Genomic DNA, 22,496 nt, shown 5'->3' on the forward strand with positions numbered 1-22,496 from the left:
ATCCAAAGTTTTACAGACCTGCTTAATACTGGTCAACGCAATATTCTGGCTCCTGAAAGAAACGTTCCGTCACCTGTAATATTCCCTAGTTATTCAGATGAGCAACAAGAGAAGAGTGAAGAAATTGTTGATGCTCCTGTTGTGCGTAGAGGACAACGTAGACGTAGACCACCTGCTTGTGGTACCCGTGGTCATTTGTATAACTGCAATTGTCATGAACAATAATGATATTTTTTTTTTGTGTTATAGTAATTGATAATTAGTTATGCATGTGATTTTTTTTTTCTTTCCGTATGAGTTTTTTTTTATTATACCATAATTATTTTAAATACTTTATTAAGTTGATTCAAACAAATATGAAGAAAAATGCTAGTAGTGTAATAGATCAATGCATTTAACCCATATCAAATACATATCTTATTCAATGCATACATTATATGACACAATTATAAAAACGCATATGCTACCAACAAACATTTATTTGTTATACATTTTTCGTCAAGCAATCAATTGTCCACGTTCATCTGATGCTCCTGAAAAAAAAAATAGACATATACAAATTAAAATATATTACAAGACATATTTTTAGGAACAAATTAAATTTTCAAAGTTTATACCTGTTAGTTCTTCGTTGTTGTCTCTCTCTCGCTACCGGCATGTCCATCTCGTTTCTTAGTCGAGTCGTTGTATCCCTACCTGCTCTTCTTCTTTCACGTCTAACTGGGTTGTGTTGCAACTCAAAGGTAGGACGATCCCAATATCTTTCATCTGCAAGAGGTTCAAATCTTCCTTCATATGTTGCGAGGTACTCCGATATATTGTACCATGGCTGCACAAGTGTCGTGGGATCTAACGAGTGCCATTTAGCGGTGCAAATAGCATGAGAACAAGGGATGCCGAAAATTGTCCATTTACCACATGAACAATCTGTTGTTGATATTCTCACCACTTGCATGTGTTGGCCGCGACTTGGCCTTCCTCCGGTCGCAACCTGAGCAGTTTGTGATCGTACATCATATTTAACAACACGATTTTCACTAGATTTCTTTGCCCATTCCTCATACTTTCGCCGTGCATAATCCGACCACAATTGATTTTCTTGAATCATACGTTGACCTTTTGTCACACGTTCAATGAAGTATTGGACACATCTCAGAAGGGTCAAGTGTACCATTGCAGATATAGGCAGTCTACGAGCTCCCTTTAACACACTGTTTAAGCACTCGGACATGTTGGTCGTCATCACTCCACGACGCCAACCTCCGTCATGGGCCATACTCCATTTTTCCTTTGATATTCAATCCTAATATCTGTGTGCCAAAATATTTTTGTTCTTAATTGCCTCCATTGTTGCATCAAATTTACAAATTTGATGTTGACTACCTACTTCCCAACACAAATCTTTCAAATGCACATCTTTGAACCTGGAATTAAAATTTGAGCACACGTGCCGCAAACAAAAACGATGCACACCTTGTGGAGGTTTGAAATAGGATAGATCTTCAACGGCTCGCACGATTCCCTTGTGCCTATCAAATATTAGACACACACCATTTTCGCCACATACAACATGCCGTCCAACATTTTCCAAAAACCACTTCCAGGAATCAGACGTTTCTTCATCGACAATTGCAAAAGCCAATGGTAGAACTTGATTGTTAGCATCGAGAGTGACAGCGATCAACATTTTGTGTTTGTACTTTGTGTACAAATGTGTACCGTCGGTACTAATGATTTTTCAACAGTGTCGAAATCCATTAGTACACGGCTTGAACGCCCAAAAATAATAGTTCAATGTTTTTATTTCTTCATTGTTTCTGATATGCTTCCAGTCCACAATTGTTCCAATATTGTATTTGCAAAGAGCACGCATATATTTTGGCAGTAATTGAACAGAGCTCTCCCAAGTTCCATAAACAATTTCCACTGCACGTTTCAGACTCCGCCACGCCTTCGTATACGAGATTTGATATCCATATTTATCTTTCACACTCTCTATTATATATTTAATCTCGTACGAAGGATCACATCGTACAATGCCCAATAGTGTATGTGCAACCATATCACTATTCAAGTTGTGATGATCTATGCCGACGTTGGTTGATATACATGTATGAGGCCCACCATATCTGGTTATTTTCCAATAAACTGTTTTCTCCTTGAAAGATGCGCGAAGACCCCAACGACATCTGACGGTGGAAGAATCATTTTTGCATTGAATTTTCCACAAAATACGTGTGCTCTCAACAACAAGATATTCACGCCTAGAAACTCTGACCGAATAATCCTTCACAGATGCAATCAGATCTTTTTTATTCTTGAAAACCATGTTTACACATAGTTATCCTCTCTCCTCATTATAGTATCTTGTCCGCATGTCATGAGGTACGCCAATAGAATCAAAAATCTCTTCTCCAAAATATGTATTAAAGAAAGATGGCATATCAGAAGTGGTAGAAAAGAAAGGAATATCTTGCCTCTGTAATTTCTGACGAGGTGGTGGACGAGATGATGTTCCATCATCAGTATTTGCATGGATATTCACATGTACATCATCATTCACATCTTCAACATCGTCATCATCTTCTTCCTCAGACTCCTCGTATGACATCTCTGGCTCTGTATCGCTTATCTGGATATCTTCATTTTCACTCCTAGGATCATCAACACGTGGCACAAAGTTTTGAATTTCTGAATTCCAATTTGCTTCACCATAATTTTGTTCCCAAATACGTGTACTTTGCGGCCAACTTGCAGGATCAGGTTCTGATTGAAACATCCTAGACTTATAAATTTCTAAAATGCGGAAAATTTAAAAAATTTTCTTTTTCTTTTAATTTTAAAATAAATACTAAGTAAAATATATATATATATATATATATATATATATGCCCATACATATATGTACAACCATAAAAGAGATTTAAAATTTAATAAATAATTATGCAACATAAAAATAATTACTAAAACGTCTGAATCATGCAATACTTAAAATAATTCAAAACAATTTAATCAACAGTGCATACACTAAAAAGTTGCATAAAAATAATACTTAAATCTCAACACTGGAATAAAATCTTCAAATAAAATAATGTTTAAAATATTCATGCATAGAACACTAGCACGATGCAGACTACGGTCACGGGGCCACTGCAGCTCCGCTCATACGTCCTCACCACCGGTAGGGGTAACCTGCTCCTCTACGTACTCACCTGCACCATATCAGTGTAGTGAGCCTAGAGGCCCAACATGCATACTAACAAGGGTTTAAAATAATTTAATACACTTTCATACATAATACTTAACCTATAAATGCATGAGCATGCCTCAAAAATATTAACATAAATGTTGCTTAAAGAAATCACTGAATTATACATAACATACATAATATCATACATACTTGAGTTGTTGAGCACTTATTTTCTTAACATCGAATGGTCATATCCGTAAGTGTGACCCATACTTATAGTGCGACTGATCAGTCTAAGAAACCATCGTACGAGGCTGGTGGCGAACCACCCATACATAAATGGCAGAAACTGCCCATACATAAATGGCCACACTACTTCAATTTCCACCTAAAATATTTTATTTGCTCAACCATAGAACTTCAATCATAGCATAAAAATTGATTTCATGAATGCATGTACTTTAAATAAATTGTGTGTCCTTCATTTATATTTAATTTATTTTATAATATCATATAAATATTCAAATAACTTTTCATGCATAAAATAATTAAATATAAACTCAGGACACATGAAATTTCTCATGGTTTGATTCAACTGATGTCCCTAGACATACAAGCCCATTAAGACTAACTTAGGCCCAATAACACTGTTCCTGTCCCAATGGGCCCAAAAGCCCAAAGACTGACCCAATAACTTTCATGGGCTCCCAAGCCCATAAAAATTTCTGGCCAACTTAAAAATTTAAATAAAAATTAATAAAAGCCCAAAAATAATTAAATTAACCCAAAATAATTTAATGGAGCCCAAATAAATTAAATGGTACTAATTAAATTTTTGGGAATTTAATTAGCCCATTTAACTCCTAATTAACTTAAAAACTTAAAAATAAAAATACCCGAGCCCAATTAAAATAACCCGGACCCGGACCCAACTAACTTAACCCATATTATTTTAGACCCGACCCGGATCCACCAACAACCCAAAAACCCGAAACCCTATTCTTCCCTCTTCCCCCTTGCCGCGGCCGCACGAGCAGCAGGCCTTCACGGCCTGCTGCAGCCCAGCTCCGACCACCGTGGCCAGAGCCCCGCCGGCAGGACCTCCCCAGGGTCCTGCCAGTTCGAACCATGCCCTGGCCCGAACCCCATGCTGCCTCCTTCCCCAACACCGAACCCTCTTCCAAGACAACCCTAACCTGCGCGCCCATGGCTTCCCTTCTGAAACTCGATCGGCCGTGACTCCTAGCCCCAACCCAGCCAAAGCCGACCCATCTAGACACTCTAGGGACCCCGTAGGACCTAGCCAGCAGCCCCCTTCAAGCCATGGATAGTAAAAACGTGAGCATGAACATCACAAAGCCAAAACCGAGTGCATAAGAGAAAGAATTTGAAAACTTGCTGTCAAAAATGATAGATCTCGATGCTACACACCCACACACATACATACACCGATATAGGATTGAAAAGAGAAGAAAATCATGCCTTTCACCGTAGACGAAGAGAAAAACCGAAAGCGAGACGATTCCGGGACGACGGGGCGACGACGATGAACTTTGGACCTTCAAGACCGAGACTATGGAGTTTTCTTGGGGATGACTGGCCGAAGAAGATGAATATTGAATGGGGTTGGCGGCTGAGCTTAGGGAAATCGTGGGTTTGGGTAGCTTAGGGTTAGTCTAGGTTTTTAGTTTTAAATAAAAAAATAGGTTTTAGGATAATGAAATAATAATTAAAAGTTTTAAATATAAAACATAAAATTTTAAAACTCTAAATAAAAGTTACAATCTGATAATTTAAATTAAAAAAATACAAAAATCCCGAAATTACAAATTTAGGGAATTTTAAAAATACTAAAAAGTCAATATTTTGGCTTATTTTGAATAAAAATGGACTCCTAAAATTATATAAAATTAAATACTTAAATTTTTGAGATAATAAAACTCAAAATAATATTTTAGGGCTCTAAAAAGGCTCATAAAATAATTTGGGTGGAAAGTTGTCATCTCGTCCGTCCACGGTCCCGTCTACGCGATCAAAACAATTAATTAAAATACTAAAAATCATAAAAATCACTAATTATGGGTTAAATGCTTAAAAATAAATTAAATCATGCACAAATAATTCACATAATTATTTAACCCATAAATCTAAAATTTAAATAATTAAATATCCTAATTATGCATGCGGATTTACGTATTTAAAAAAATACCGGGTGTTACACTGATGTTCCGGCGATATATTGATCTCACGATCTACTTTCAGGATAAAGATACATGTTGTCCATTCCTTCGGTGACGTGTAAAATATCCGATTCTTGGTCGACATGACCAACGTGATGGTCAATTTGGTTTGCTTCCACGTACAAATGCAATATACGTATATTGGGAGATTGCATCATAAACTCTAAAGCGTTGTCATCGACAAGATTGACTTGAATTTCATGCCAAGATGAATTTTCCATGAAAGAATATTTCGTTGACAATTTGAGAGTAAAAGTAGTTGGATCAATCCTCAATATTTGATGCACAGCTTCAACCAACTCGGACAAAGTAATGGTACGTAGAACTCGCATCGGTCTAGTATAAGGAATACTATACACAATCGATCCACTATTCACAATAATATGACCACCAAAATATAAAAATATATCAATGTTTTCCATTCTCGATATATTTTTTTGAAATAAAAATGAAAAACGGATAAAAGAAAAGAGAAAATTTTAAAGAGTTTAATATTTGTATGAGTGATATCCGAATAATATTTGTGAACATATATATATATATTAATACAATTACGCGTAGAATTAATTGTTTACGCGTTAAATTAATTCTTTACACGTTATATAATATATTTAAAAATTTATTACGCGTTCAATACGCGTTATATAATATATTTAAAAATTTATTACGCGTTCAATACGCGTTTTTTTTAATTAAGTCAGTGTTAGATGATTTAAAATAAATTTAATTCTCCACTTAGGCATAGCGTCCGCGCTCCGTGGCGCGGACGCTGCCTATTTGGCAGCATCCGCGCCTCGTGGCGGAGGACGATGCCTACGTGTAAATGAAAGTCCGCTTTCAGATTTGGAGTTTTACAATATTTGTAAATTTTTTTTAATTTTACATTATTTTTGAAATTTATTATTTAATTTACGGTAAAAATAAAAAAAACTAAGATACAATAGTTCATTTTTCTTAATTTTATATTCACATCCAGCTAAATAAAAGATGCTCACTGTTTATCGCCTTTTTCAGTTGGATATCATATATAGCTAGTACCATATGATCTAGGTGATTGAATTTAAACGCTATGTTTTGCTTTAAAATTTGCATTGAGAATTTCTGAAGGAAATTTTGTTTAGAAATTTCAATTTTTCCTATATTGTATTTTGGATTATGCTATTCGTTTTTCTTATTTTTATAGTTATGTTATAAAATAATAATATTTTTTGTTAAAATATAATTAGTATGATGTTGGAATTGTCTAAGAAAGAAAAGAGAAGTAAAAATAAGAGACAATAAATTACGAAACAATAAAACAGTGAGAAAACAAACACTCGGTATTTCGACGGATATGAAAAAAAAAAAAATCAAGATATAACTTAATTAAAATTGTTTTAATTATGAATACAAATTGTTTCACTTTATTTTTATTTTTATTGTTTGATAAAAACTTGAATACATTAATCACACCAAATTATCTGAACAGAGTTCAAAAACAAAGGGATAGCAGGAAGGTTCAATCTTATTCCATGGGTATTATTTCATGGTATAGGTGGAATTATGTGATAGATGCAAATTATGTGGATCCACATAATTATGTGGGGCCCACATAATTAATTATGTGAGATCCACATGATTTGCATCAATCACAAACTTTCATATCACCCCATAGATAGATCGAATTTTCCGGGATAGCATCCCTGAAAATTAAATCTTTCCTACCCTGTCCACAAAGTTGCGCCATTAAATGCGCTGCATTATTAACAAAACGAGAACAGTAGTGGAAAGATATTTGGTAGAAACATCTTGATAACCTCAACTAGCTGTGCTTCCATGACAAAAAGAGATAATGTTCTAATCACATTGAGAGCTTCCGACTCAACAATCAAGTATAGTTTTCTTTTGCTATGGCAACCGCGTCTTTAACTGCTACTATCTCGACAAAATAGACCGTGAAACAACCAGATAAATGTGCTGCATTATTCACTTTATTGTTGATGATTCATATACTTGAGATAAAAATATCGAAGACTTATTAGTTGAATATTGGTTAGATCTCGGGTTGACCTAAACCCGACCCATATATATATCATGACAACTGAACATTTTTTTGAAAAAAATATAAGAGTACATTTCGTTGAATTTTGGACGAAAGGATTTGAATTTAAAGGGGTATTTGAACCAAATTTAAAATTACTCTATATTAGGATAAATTTGAATTCACTCCATTAACTCAAACAAATTTAATTAGTTAAATTTTGCTATTAAAACCAATTGATTTGCTTTATAGATTTGAAATCTGGTAGATGAGATCCTAGCATATGGATAAAAAATAATTAAAATAATTATATTAATATATATTAAATAAATGCATTAGTTTCACCAATACAATAGATCACGTACACCAGTAAAAAGATCAGAAGCGGACAAAAAGAGTAAAAGGACTAAAATCCGATGCAAGAATTCCGATCTTAAAGCTGAACATATCGACAATTATTACAGCACACTATAATATATCAATTGAAACAACATGAAAACCAATCAAAGCCTGAGTCAAATTAAATTGAATGATTCTTAAAGAATCAAAGAAAACAATCTCAAAAATGGCAGCCACAGCACAGATAGAAGACACACAGAGTGGAGACAAGAACAATGGCTTCCACCACATAAACAACCTTGAAAATAACATCGTCCACTATCCATTTCTGCAGCCCCCATTGTTTCCATTTCACAGAAGAAATTCTCCATTGCACCACCACCCGCGCTGCTTGTACTTCATCCCCTTCAATGACCAAAACCTCATCATCGATCTCAGTTAAGTATTTAATATTCCTCTGTGTTTTGTACGTGTTTGATGTGTATCTTTCTTCAAAAGTTAATTTATGGGAGATTTAAATCGCCAGCACCTTTGTTCACAGCATTGTTTGCATAACGGGCAAAAGGGTATATTTGCTGGCCGAGGCTAATAGTTCTGACTGGACTACCTAAACGAGCCGTCAAAAAATCTATGTAAACGAACGTTTTGCATTTCATCAAAAACTATAGCTATCAATAATCGTATATATAACTTCAATATTTTAAACTCTAAGTCGGTCCAAGCGTATATCAAAGTATCAAATGTTGCTGCCTTCAAGGGTGTTCAAGTTTGCGTCAATCCAAAGATTTACCCAAAGCGTACTAAAAGGTAGCTCTTGCGGATTTTTACGTAAAAAAAATATATATATATATATCAAACGTTGCTTGCGCAACTATCTTACAAAACCCGAATATTGATATTGTGATGGAAGAGAATAGAGTTCTTTTTCAATTATTAACTAGTAGAAATTGCCATATTGGCACTTTAAAAATATGAATAAAAAAGGAAAAAAAATATATAATTAAGCCGTTGAAGGCAAAGGTCTATAGCTCACAGGAATTTGGCCCAAAGATAGATTAAACGTCCTCTCAAACTATTTCCTCCTCTATGAGCTTAAACAACTGTTGAATTATTTTATTAGCTTGACATGATGGATCATTACCTTATATACAGTTTGATAAATATTCGAAAATTTAATTGACTTTGCAACAATAATAAAATATAAAAAAAGGGATGAGGATCTTGAGCATTTATTATTCCAACGAAAATAGATTTTATATATACGTCTTTATTATTTAAAACTTTTTTTTTTTTGTAAGTATTTTGTTACTAGAAAGCTAAAAGTAATATAAAAAAACTATTGGGGGAAAAAGTTAGTAACATGAGACATGTTAGCTAGATAAACTCGGACTTGCTATTTATTATTCTCTTGACTTTTTTGTCGTCGTCATCTTCCTATATTTGAACGGCATACATTGTTTCTCATTCAAAAGCAAATATAATGAACTTCAACAATCAACACATAAGACATAATCATTTCATATTAGTTGATTTCGAATTCCAACACCAAAATTTAAAAATAATATTCGAAAAGTCAATTTGCTAATAATTTCAAAAAAAGTTGGATATAAAGTTAACTAATATACATATAATTTACAATCCAATTATGCGAATAAGACCAATGACTAATTACAACTTAATATTTCAGATATAAACCCACAACGGTCTCATAAAAAAAATTAGATGGATGATTTATATTCAATCTGACACGAAAATCTCAAATTTGAAATAAGTTATAGAGTTAGGGATCCAGTTGTTACAAAATCCCTCCTCAATAACACAAAAAATGAAATTAAGTAAATATATATCATAACAATAAAGCCACTACTCTTTGTTTCCCCCAATTTCAAAGATGAAAAATTTAAAAGACACGCGGGTACAAATTAAACTTTTCGGATATGTATGAGGGGAAAATGTCAACATTAAAAAGTAAACTAAATACGCGTAATAAATTTTGTAGTAATTAATTACATAGATGTATGTACTTGCTTATTTTGAGTCAATTTTAACATTTTGGTAATTAATCAAATTAACATGAAGAAACTTTCAACTTCCAAAGGGTACATTTCCTCTCCAAAAGCATATTCACATTAACGCAAATTATAGGCATCGCATGTAACATTCAACATCATTTCATCATGACCATCTCTTAATCTGCACCAAGAAATTAAAAATAAAAAGTAGATCTCATGAGGAATCATAAAACTTATAATACAATTTTTTTAAAAAAAAAAAATATTGTGAAAAGAATAATGAGTTTAATTCATTTAATTAATTATAGTTGTTATTCGACCGCTACAAAAAGGAGAGGAAAAAGCACGTCAAAAAGGTTAAACCAAGTTATCCCAAGCTAGCACACAATAAAATGAAAACAAAAGTCTTTTTTGCAACCCTTCCAAGAACAATAATTGATATATGTTCCCTCAAACCACTTCTCTCCATTCACATCTGGATCAAGAAATCTCTGATCCATCCATGTCTGATGAAAATAACAATATTATGAATTCTCAGCAAAACAATATTAATCCTAATTTTCACAACTATCCAAACATGGGTGGTTCACATCAAGGGTTTTCGTTTCCCTTCAATATTATTTCTGACCAAACCTGCAGTGATTTCAGCCCTTTTATGCACAGCCAGCTGCCGCTGAAGCATGAGCAAAACCCTAGTCCATTCGATCCCTTCCAAATGACTTTCACAGGCGGCAGCTTGCATGAGTACAACACTATATCGAGCGCTTTCGACTTGTCTTGTTCATCATCTGATCATCATGCAGTTTATAATCATTCTGTGAATATTAATGATTCGTCGAATCAGAATGTTGTTTCTGCTGCCGAAAACCCAGCTTTGTCCACGAATTCTTCGGTGTCGGTTTCTTCATCCGAGGCTGGAGCTGCAGAAGAAGAAGGTTCTTCAAGAAGCAAGATGAAAGATCTGTACCCTAAAGTTTGTGAAGATGGGGATGTCAAGTCCAAAAAAGAGTAGGTTTTTTTCATTTTTTTTTTTAAATGTTAATTTAATTTCTAAAATAATTTTTAGTTTTTGCGAACTTGAATTATAGCTTTTACACTAAATAACATCGAGTTGGAAAAAAAGTGGGTTTGTTTGTTTTCCTCTCTTTTTCGGAATTTGGAGCTTGACATTGAAAAGGTTGTCATTAAATGATGCATTATTAATTATTAAGTACTTCCGTGTACATAATTAGATAAACTTAATTATCCTACTTGGATGAATTTAATTAGCTCAATTTCAACGATCAAGAAACCAGGCTAGGGAAGATATATATAGTTTGTTTCCATTTTTCTTGAATTCATAAATATATTCAATTTAAATCCCTTGTTTTTAAGAAAAAAATTTAATTGATCAAATCCCTTTTTACTATATTGCATTTTCCATTGTTTTAACTCGTCATATTCAATATTTCAAGGTAGCTTGAAATGATGATGCTCCAAATTAAAATATGATTGTAAGTAAGGAAAATTAGAGTGTAAATAATGAAAAATGCCACCTCCAGTGCTATTAATTATCTGAGTCTGAGTCAATTATATTAAGGATATATACACAATGACAAAGAAAACTGATCAGATGTTATCCAGCACCAATTTTTCTTGGTTGGTTATTACTAATCATGTAATATTTTTTTTAATTTGGTGCTCATATATAGTATTTCTTTTTTAAAAAATAAATTCATGATCAACAATTTCTTGTGATATTTTTGCAGCAGCAAAGCGAAAAACAAGAAGGAGAAAAGGCCAAGAGAAGCACGCTATGCCTTCATGACCAAAACCGAGATAGATATACTTGACGATGGATATAGATGGAGAAAATATGGACAAAAAGCCGTAAAAAACAGCCCCTTTCCAAGGTCTTTGTCTAAACAACCAAATGGAATTTTTCTAATTGTGTTATATACACTCATCACAAGTACATACACTGATCAAAACTGTGAATTTATTATAATGCGGGGTTTTCGCATTTCAGGAGTTACTACAGATGCACAAGCAAAAAATGCGGCGTTAAGAAACGCGTAGAGAGATCATATGAGGATCCTTTGGTGGTGATCACAACCTATGAGGGCCAACACAACCATCACAGCCCCGACACTCTCCGTGGCAACGCTATCGTCGCTATGTTGCCGCATTCTATATTATCTCCGCCACTTCCTCCAAGCTTCACTCATGGCTTCAATATTTCTCCCACCAATAATATGATCCATTACCAAAACCAACAAGTCCCCAACTATTACGCGCATTTGATGTACCCACAACACCAACCGCAGCCGCCGCCTGATCAAGTTCCTGACGATCGATACCACCCATTTTCTGACAAGGGATTTCAGCTCTAGTTCATAAACCTCGTCCTTGAATGGTTATCATTAAAGCCAACTATTTTCGGGGTATGTATCTTACAAAAATATCGTTCTTGAATTAATTTGAGACTAGCTAGATTATCGCATATGAATTAAGCACTCATATCTGAATGCAATATAATTTTCGCTATATATATTCAACAGGGATTAATTGTATAGTTCAAGATTTCAAGGTAAGAAGCTCTATGATTGATCAAATTAAGGAGGAGGACTTTATTAGGTTTCAGATATAGGTTAGCCATCTAAACAAGAAACGATATTTTTTGAATTGCCAGAATTTGATGATCAAGTTTGATACAGCAGGTACGTAGTAATTCAATTACTTGACTCAAAATTGCTATTATTTTTATTATAATATGTTTTTAGGATGCTTGGAAATTAATATATATTACAACAACCTTATCTAAAACTAAAAGGTTATTGTTGGAGCTAGTTGGAGAAATCTAAAATTTATCATCTCCAACAAATGAATATTTCTCTCAGTCAAGTAATATTCAATGTTAATTTTCTTAAATGCAGTGTGTACAGATTTTCATTTCGTTTTTTAAGGATTCCGTATGAATATATATAAGTTTTTCAACATTTTGCAGCACTTTTATTGCAGCATGTATGTTTCTTTTCAGGCTAGATAAGACCTGGGACAAGAGAAGTATCTATCTCTACATTTACATTTCATTAGTGAATAAAAATAAAGAACATATATATAAAAAATATATTTAAAAAAATGTTATATGTACACATATAACATACAATTGGTTACACGTTGTCATTGAAATTACAAAAATATTTAACTAAAGAGATGTTTTCATTTGTGCATTTTGGGATAATTCTGTAATTTCAAAAGCGGTGTGTATTTGTGAGTATAATATAACCAAATGTGTACGTGTACATAACTACAAAATATATGGCAGAAATAGTATTTTAATCACAACTTTCCAATTGCTTTGTGACGAATAAAAATATATAATTATTTACAAAACAGTTATTTTATATGATTGATTGATTAAAACCTCCACCAAATTAATTACGGGCAAAAAATTTGTAAGAACCCTATTCTTGTCACGGCTTCTGCATTATTTGATTAAATTAATGCCGTGTATATGTATTTTAATTTATATATATTGACAAGTGGAATCATAATTATGGTGAAACTGATCTCTATATATTCCTTCTGCCTCATTCTTTCACTATATATATAAAATAATATATAGAATTTTGGTAAAAGAACACTGGCAAATATAATGCAAGAAAGAGCTAGCATGACATTGTTGACCTTAGTTTCTGCAAATAATCAATTGGTAAGAAAGCATATATACATACGTGTTGTATTGATATCTCTTCATTAAGGAGCACTGTTGACAATATATAGCTAGGTAGGTTTTGTTTGGTTTAATGGAAAGCGACTTTTAAATATTGAGATTTATATTTTATATATCATGAAATATAAATTGACCATAATTCATATTTTTATAAATTAATAATTAATAATATACGAGTGGAGGAGAAATACATTACACGTTTATATACATGAAATTTTTATATAGACAGAGAAGTAAGCAAAGGGATAGTTCCGATTTTTTTTTAAAAAAATATTAACTGCGCCTACAAATTAGGCAGGTTCGTGCTTCATGCATGCTTGAATGAGTGAATAAAGTGAGTCAAATTATAAAATATTCAATAATTAATCAAGAGTGCTTTCCGATTGTATTTTCAATTATTTATTTAATCGTCCTTTTATCCTCTCATAAAATGATTGGAAAGCTACGTTACTCTCTTCCAAAGATTGGTGGGTCAACTTATCAAAAATATATATATTGTTGGTCATAAAATAAAGCCCATCAGATCAATTCCAAATTTTGTTGAATGACAATAACAAGAGCAATATGATTATAAAAGTATATCAAAATGTACTCATTATAAAACTTAAAATAAATGTGGAAAAATTTGGACTCAATCAATCATACTAAGTATAGGACAATGTCTTCTAAGCATGACGAGCTCATGTGCACAAATTAAAGAGATGATTCTTCTCACGATCATCTCATCTTCTATCCATACATAATATAATGCTTAAAAATGGTGTTATTTAGATTCAAGTTTATGTAGAGTTATGCTTAAAATATTCATGTGTAACGTGTTATATTAAAATTTATCTACTATATTACACACACAACACGTGCACGTTAATATGAAGAATTGGTAATGATTAGTGTATTGATTTGATGATAGACTAAAGAGGGAATCCAATTAAAATTGATGGTACTGAAATCTAATAAATGGGCCACATCTTTTTGAAAGTGGGCCAGAAAAGGGCGATGGTTGGAGTTCATCTATAGTCCACATCAAAACCAAATTGAGATTGAAATTGGAGAGGCCCACGTTGATTGATTTGAGATAAAAGGCAGCTCAGCTCTACTGGCCATCCTACGAAACTTGTTCATTGCACCTATTCCATTTCAAGATTATCATCACAAATTCCATTTTTTCTCAATTTCATGGCATGGGACCTTTCCATCCAAGATTTGACATCTTATTCGTCTTTTAATACAGACATTCCATTATTCACGATACTCCTTACAGCCGGATCTACACTACATATATTAATTCTTTTCAGTTACATTAATAATATATATTAAATTAAACGACTATATATTATTCAAAACAACTCCATTTGGATTGGAACATTTGCTTCAGATTAGGAAACCATGGATTTCATACGATTCCATGGGGTAAGAATTTGAAAACCATGATTGGGTTTTTTTAAAAAAAGTAAATGAGAATGATAAATGATTTCTAATCCCTACGTTTAGAAATTAAAACAAACTTTTGATTTTGTTAATGTTTTATTTTTTTATTTTTTTGAGCTAGGGGAGGAGATTTTTGTTATAATTGGTTCTCGAACTCGAGATGGTCTGGCGAATATATATGCACGACATGATGAGGCGGCCGACGATCCATATTTGCAGTAAAAAATAATATTTTCATGAGTCCGAACAAATGAAAGATTTTTCTCACAAAGATAATAAGTGAGATAGTCTTACACGAATTTATTTATTCAGATAAAATCCACGATCACAAAAACTGAGACGGTTTATAGATTAATATTTGAGACGGATCTAACATTTGGGTCTCAAAAAAAATATTGTTTTTTTATTAAAAATATGACACGAATAATTTAATATGTGAGACTGTCACCCAAAACCTACTATTTGACCATTTGTTCTATTGGCATGTGAAAATCGAATTCATGAACAAAGAATGTAAACCAATCCTTGCGGAGTTGCCGTGAATTATTATTATTATTATTATTATTATTATTATTATTATTATTATTATTATTATTATTATTACGGATGCATATATTATTATTATTATTATTATTATTATTATTATTATTATTATTATTATTATTATTATTATTATTATTATTATTATTATTATTATTATTACTACTACTACGGACGCATATATATTAGTTGTGCGGACAAAAGGAAACTTTCTATAATAAATTTCTTATACCAAATTTAAATTGTAAAACCAAGAGGCCATTTTGTCAAAATCTTATAATATTGTCCCCAAACATCTTTGTGATTTAATGAAATAATTGGATGATTGTGATATAATTTTTTTAAAAAGACGATTATATCCTCAAATCAAAATTTTAAAGTAGATTAAATTTGTATTTTAAAAGATAAAATTTTCGGTATTTTTTTGGCATAAACGCCCTTGTAGATTCGAGGAAGTAATTATTTTTTCATCACGATAAAAATTTGATTAGAAAATTATGGTGTTACATTGTGTTTACTTATGAGGAAAAGAATGTGTAGGGATGATTTGTATTGTGATAATTAAAATAATTGAATAGGATATACCGTGATTGTGGATAAATAATAACATGATTAATTTATTTTTAATTGATGAAGATCGTGATTAGAATTTAGAATTGTGATTAAAAAATCACTAGTTTTTAAATACGATTACGATAGAAGGTAATGGATTAATTAAGGGTTTATTATGAGATTTTTTTTTATTTTTCTTTCTATTTATAAATCATAGATTGTTTATCCTTTACTTTAATCAAATGAAGGATTAAAAATAATTCTCAAATCCAATTATTAACGAGTATCGGTGTTTTAGATTTTTTTTTTAAAAAAAAATTGTAAGTCTATACTGTATAAATTGGATAAATAGCAATATTAAACTGAAATTTGATGGTTGATTATTTCTTAATTGATTTTTTTTTTCATTTTAATAAGAACAAAAGTGGTATGAAAATATGCATAATAGTATGCTCCATATGTTCAATATTTTTCTTAACTTTAGAATATGTATAGTTGTATAGTGTTTTTTATTAAAAAAATCTCAAACATTTAAAATCGACTCCTTGTAAATTTTACTGTTAAATTAAGTTGGATCGATCGATGAAATAAATTATGTTGATATCAAATTCATATAAATTTATTAAAATTAATGTAGCGAGATTTCATATTTCATTTCAAGAAATGTCTTATTATAACTTTTCAATAAGCATTTTATTGTATTCTTTCAATATTTTCCAAATGAAATAAATATATATATATTTTAGTACAAGTACATTAGATATCAAATTACATCAAATTGTAACGCTAAAGAATAAAATTTTCCGCACACAACCGACAGGACTTGAGCATGGACTCGAGACGTGCTTATCTCGAGCAAAGAAAATAATTAAATCAACCTAAATAAATTAAGAAACTAACCCGTAGTCAGCGATAATCGAATATGAGACCTCTTGGTTTCAGGAACTCAATCTTGACCACTAGGCCAAGACCTCATTGACAAATATATATTTTTAAAACACTTATCATTTAAATTATATTATCTTTTACCTAAAAAAAAAGCAAAGTATATTATCCGAGGGTAATTATGAGGAAAGAAATTATAAATTGGGGTCTAAAGGGTTTCTTTTTTTGGGCTATAATAATTTGATTTTTCGCTTAAATATAATTTGATAATTGAATTAAATAAATTTGATTTGATTTGGGCCGAATCTCAACTCGGCTCGTGGATGTAACTTTAGCGAGTTATTGATAATGAAAGTAGCAAAGCCCAAAAGACATGCTAGTACAAAATGTTGTACATAACTTTCCTTGCGGAAAAAAAGAAAAGAAAAGAACCTCTAAATACATTAGGTGTATCTTATTATTATTACAATAATTATGATGATGAGAAAGTCAAAATTGCCCTAATTTATTTGAATATCTTTTAAAAATTGATTATAATTGATGTAATTGAAAATTGCCTTGGAAACCAATTTGTTCATAATGGAATCCCGAGTGCAAATTCTTGGGTACGCACACAGACTAAAAAGACAAAGCATTAAATGTTTCGGTTAGAAGTATTTGACTGTCCCAGAATCCCAACAGTTTCTTTTGCAATTTATCATTCCTTAATTAATTCCCTTTTGCCCAAACAAATGATGGCTAATATTTTTTTTTTCCTCGTGTGCATGCAATAAATTAAATAATCATTCTTTCTGGTCAACTGTTGGTAATCTTATGCAAAGAAAAAGGAAATTAATTCATTAAATAATATGGCTATGGATCTTCGTGGATTGCAGCATCGCATTACGACGACCTATCAGTGGAAATTACAAAACCCCATTAAAATTCATTCTCCAAATAACTACCAAATCATCCCATAAATACACTCCACCAGTACTATACGTACAGTGTTTGTGTGTGTATATATATATACAATATAAACTCATCATATATATATACATTCCAAGAAAAAAACATAACCAAATCAGAAGAAATGAAAATGGAATCGGTTTTCAAGATGGTTTCATTTCTTCTCTTAATCATGCCGGCCGTCTCGCTCGTTAATGGCCGCAGGCCACGTGGGGTACTCTTCGATGTCGTGAAATACCGCACGGATAAATCCGGGCCGTTGGATATAACTCAGGTGAGTCTCTTTTTGTCGTTGAAATGATCGAACAGAAAGAAGGAAAATCTTGTTTTTTTTTTTATTTCTTTTTTTTTGTGGCAGGCGGCGCTTGATGCGTGGGGAGATGCGTGTAGGCATGTAGGGGGTGGTCGGGTTCGGATCCCTCCGGGGAAATTTCGGCTGGATTCAGTGACGTTTGTCGGGCCATGCAAGGGCCCGATGACCTTCCTCATTCAAGGGGTTTTGATAGCTCCGACGGTCAATTTTTTCAGGGATACTTGGATCGGTTTCCGGTACGTAGATGATTTAACGGTGACGGGCGGCGGCGTTTTGGATGGCAATGGGGCGGTGGCATGGCGTTACAATGATTGTGCAAGGAATCCTAAGTGCAAGATTCTCCCCGTCGTAAGTTCTTTCGTTACTCACTTACTATTTACTCTTCAGTTTCTTTTACCTTTTTGGTTGTTTTTTTTTTTTTTTTACGTCGAATCAATTTTTTTCCATATTAAGTTGAATATGGTAACGATATTTATTACTTTCTTCCCAAAGAAATGTGGTAAACCATGATTATTTGAATAAGATGATGAAAAGTTCAAATAAAGCGATCGAGTTAATTTGCCTTTTGAAGTTAATGGACGTTTCATATTCTTTTGCCATCTTTCTGCCATAAATTTCTCCTTACAAATTAAAGCATTTAATTTTCTTGTTTTTCTTTGGCAGACGTTCAGGTTCGATTTCATAACGAATGCAAGGGTCCGAAATCTTGCATCAATCAACAGCAAAAATGCCCATATCTTCCTATTCGCGTCCCACAACATGAACATCAGTCGTTTACAATTGACAGCACCTGGAAACAGTCCCAACACAGATGGAATCCACATAGGACTCTCAACAAAAATCAAAATTGCGCACACCAAAATTCAAACAGGCGACGACTGCGTATCCATGGTCGCAGGCAGCCAGGACATTGATATTTTCGACGTAGTTTGCGGGCCTGGCCATGGGATAAGCATCGGAAGCCTTGGGAGGACTCATGAAAGGGAATATGTTTCTGGTATACACGTTCGGAACTGCACTTTCGTTGGTGCACAAAATGGACTGAGGATCAAAACATGGGCACCCTCTTTATATAGTGTGGCTTCTGATATCAGGTTTGAGAATGTTATCATGCAAAATACAGGCAATCCTATTATCATCGATCAACAATATTGCCCGTCTGGGAATTGTAAACTGCAGGTAAACTCCAAGTTATTTCCTGAGTTTTTTTTTTTAAAGCTAGCTCCCCTTTTGTCAAACCATGTTAATTACACATTCTGATGACTCTGTTTTTTTATTGTCTCTAGAGTGTCTCAGCGGTGCAGATAAAAGACGTGACATTCAGGAACGTAACGGGGATTTCGAGCACAAAAGTTGCCGTGAATATACAATGCAGTGCGAGTCTGCCTTGCAAAAATGTTCAGCTAGTAGACATTGACTTGTCCTATGGTGGCCAGGGAGGACCGGCGACATCTTCGTGCTCTCACGTGCGTGGTTCGGCTTGGGGGAAACAGAAACCGGGCGGTTGTGTATAGGAATTTGATTTAGCGGTTTCTGCATCACAGGGGTGGTTAAAAACTTGTATTTTTGTTATAACTTCTCTAGAACCCGAAATATCTTACTACATGTAGTGGTCTATTAAGTCATTTAAAGACCAGCATCCTCATGTTAAATCATAACATTTGAAGGATGTAACATTCTGCTTTTATGAAGTAAACTTTAAGTTTTAATATCTATCTTACAGAAAACAAGTGACTGGAACACAAAGTTTAAATCTGAGTAAACTATTTTTGTATCTGTACATGAGACTCTGCTCCCTGCCAAACTTTTGAGGGGCAAGGTTTTGAAGCTCCGATTTCTTTGCTTCATCCTTATCGTCAGTCAATCCATGGCTTTTCCAGTCTCAAGCAGAAAATGCAGCTGCTAATATTGTTGCTCCAAACACGAATAAACTCACGTAAAGTATTGAAAAAATGCATGAAACGACCGAATGGGAAGGGCAACACCACAACCTTGGAATATGCCAAGCTATGCTGTACTGTGAGGCTCTGAGCCATGGATATCAAGTTTTATTTAAAGGATTCCTGCTTGAATATGCCTCGATATGTTTCACGACTAAAAAGAAGAAACAAAAGATGTCTTAATTAGCACAAAATATCTTACATTCTGATCCAAAAGTTCTAACATTTGATATTGACCACAGTAAATAACATAGGAATATAAAGCTCATGCTTCTAAACCTCTATCATAACTGTCTCGTTCTGTAAAGACCACAAATCCGGCACTTGAAATTGCCACTTCCCACCTGCTACAAATTCATGCACTTCCCCATTCACTTCAATCAAACTACATCCTGGTTGCTTCTGCATCTGTTTATTCTTCATTGAAATTCTTTCCTGTATTGCTTTCCTGATATGACCCGAGGCTGCATAAACATTCGACATAAGCACATGAGCACTAGGGTCACCAGGATTTGATAAAATCAAATTCTTTGCTGCCCATTCAGCTATATCAACGTTGCAGTAACTGCTGCAAGATGATAGTAATGACCCCCATATAACAGCATCGGGTTTCATCGGCATGCTTTTTATCAGCTCCACAGCTTCTTCAATGAGTCCTGCCCGTCCTAGCACGTCAACCATACAACCGTAATGCTCAATGGATGGCTCGACTTTATACTCTTCTTTCATCAATAATAAGTATTCCCTGGCTAGATCAACTTGACCCGAATGATTGCATGCCGTTAGAACTCCAATAAAAGTGACAGCATCAGGTTTTATGCTCGAAGACATGAGCTCCAAAAACAACTCATTTGTTTCATTTTCAAAGCCATTGGTTGCTAAGCCTACCAACATGGAGTTCCAGCATGACAATCCTTTTCTTGGTGCACTTGCAAACACTCTTCGTGCCATTTCAATGTTTCCGCACTTGCAGTACATATCTATTATTGATGTTACCACAATAACATTCAGTTCAATATCATTCTTCTTGATATAGTCATGGATCCATTCTCCTTGTCTAAAAGCTCCTAATCTCGCACAAGCATTCAACAAGCTTACTAACGTGAATCCGCTTGGTTTGATGTCCTTCTCCCCCTGCATTTTATCAAAAACATTCAAAGCCTCCATCCACTTTCCATTTCTCACAAAGCCACTTATCATAGTATTCCAAGAAACTTCATTTCTAAACGGCATTTTATCAAACAATCTACAAGATTCCTCAACTTCCCCGCACCTTGCGAGTCCCATAATCATTGAGTTCCAAGCAACAACATCGAATTCATCATCCTCATCAAATAATTTTCTCGCATCCCCCAAAAGACCACAACTTGAATACATATGTATAACAGAGTTTCTTATAAAAGAATCAAATCCCATTCCTAGTTTAATGATTCTTCCATGAAGCTGAGCACCATCTTTAGCCAAACCGAGTTGAGAATAAGCCTTGAAAACGGAAGGGTAAGTCAGATTTCCCGGTTGAACCGCAGAACAAGCCAACATTTCCATGAAAAGAATAATTGCAACAAGAGGAGATGAACTCTGAGAAAACCCTCTAATAATAGTATTCCAAGTGAAAGGATTCAACTTTTCGATCTGCCTGAATACCAATAGCGCATAGTCCATGTGACACGCCGGGGAAGTGGCGCAGAAGGCCAAGACACGGCTAGCCGCTATGGTGTCTTTTACTAGACCAGTTTTGATGAGTTGGGCATGAACTATTTTCAAGTCTTGGATCGTGCTGCACTTTGTTTCCAGCATCGAGAGAAATGGCTGGTCTGAGATAAACTTTGAGATAGAGGTTGAAGGTGGATTGAAGGAGCAAAAACATGGTGGCATTCGACTCTGTGTGTGGGTGTGTATCTTTTCTCGTTAAATCGTGAGTATGATTGAATGATTATCGAGACTCAAAAGAGTAGCTTCTTACCTTTGCTCCCACGGAGAAGAAAATGGAGTTCCGGTGAAAGCAGAATCATCGGGGACAACGGATAAGGTGTTATGGAGCCAGTGTGAAGATAATTTGATTTTGTCTTTTTGGCTTTCATTTCTTCGTAGCTGTGGATAATTATATCATCATTACAAGACCATAAAACCAACTTGAGTAATGGGTGATAATGGCTTTCTTTAACTAGTAAAATTTTTGGGCCTAAAAAAAAACTAAAAAAATTGATTTCGAATATATATTGAATGTGGATTAATTGATATAGGCTTTTCTTGAATCATGGCTTTATAATGCATCAAACTATATATAAATAACTACTATAGTCGGACTAAAATTAAGTTGGCCCATATAGATTGACCCAAGCCCAACAAGACAATTTGATCAACACAGGCCCTA

The 22,496-nt window shown here is 33.6% G+C and overlaps 3 protein-coding genes across 6 annotated transcripts; 2 read left to right on the forward strand and 1 right to left on the reverse strand.

Moving 5' to 3' along the window:
- Window positions 1-10,200: 10,200 nt before the first annotated feature.
- On the forward strand, window positions 10,201-12,936 carry LOC140866029 (uncharacterized). Of its 4 annotated transcripts, none has more exons than XM_073270888.1 (5): window positions 10,201-10,809; window positions 11,550-11,693; window positions 11,810-12,224; window positions 12,342-12,370; window positions 12,473-12,931. In XM_073270888.1, the coding sequence occupies exons 1-3, from the start codon at window positions 10,244-10,246 to the stop codon at window positions 12,171-12,173; spliced, it is 1,074 nt and encodes a 357-aa protein (XP_073126989.1). In that variant the 5' UTR covers window positions 10,201-10,243; the 3' UTR covers window positions 12,174-12,224; window positions 12,342-12,370; window positions 12,473-12,931. The 4 variants fall into 4 exon arrangements, with proteins under 4 accessions (XP_073126989.1, XP_073126988.1, XP_073126990.1 ...); XM_073270887.1 differs by having other exon boundaries at window positions 12,342-12,500; window positions 12,821-12,930; XM_073270889.1 differs by having other exon boundaries at window positions 11,553-11,693; window positions 12,342-12,936.
- A 5,051-nt stretch (window positions 12,937-17,987) lies between these two features.
- Window positions 17,988-19,829, forward strand: LOC140867636 (exopolygalacturonase-like). The gene is made up of 4 exons (XM_073272690.1): window positions 17,988-18,143; window positions 18,228-18,530; window positions 18,846-19,361; window positions 19,469-19,829. Exons 1-4 carry the CDS (start codon window positions 17,994-17,996, stop codon window positions 19,694-19,696), a joined length of 1,197 nt encoding a protein of 398 aa, XP_073128791.1. The 5' UTR covers window positions 17,988-17,993; the 3' UTR covers window positions 19,697-19,829.
- A 175-nt stretch (window positions 19,830-20,004) lies between these two features.
- LOC140865380 (pentatricopeptide repeat-containing protein At2g42920, chloroplastic) lies at window positions 20,005-22,224 on the reverse strand. The gene is made up of 2 exons (XM_073270003.1): window positions 20,402-22,224; window positions 20,005-20,276 (listed from the first exon to the last, which is right to left on the reverse strand). Exons 1-2 carry the CDS (start codon window positions 21,995-21,997, stop codon window positions 20,271-20,273), a joined length of 1,602 nt encoding a protein of 533 aa, XP_073126104.1. The 5' UTR covers window positions 21,998-22,224; the 3' UTR covers window positions 20,005-20,270.
- Window positions 22,225-22,496: the final 272 nt, after the last annotated feature.

The sequence above is a fragment of the Henckelia pumila genome, chromosome 4, assembly GCF_033568475.1.
Source record: "Henckelia pumila isolate YLH828 chromosome 4, ASM3356847v2, whole genome shotgun sequence".
In the NCBI taxonomy this organism is placed as follows: domain Eukaryota; kingdom Viridiplantae; phylum Streptophyta; class Magnoliopsida; order Lamiales; family Gesneriaceae; genus Henckelia; species Henckelia pumila.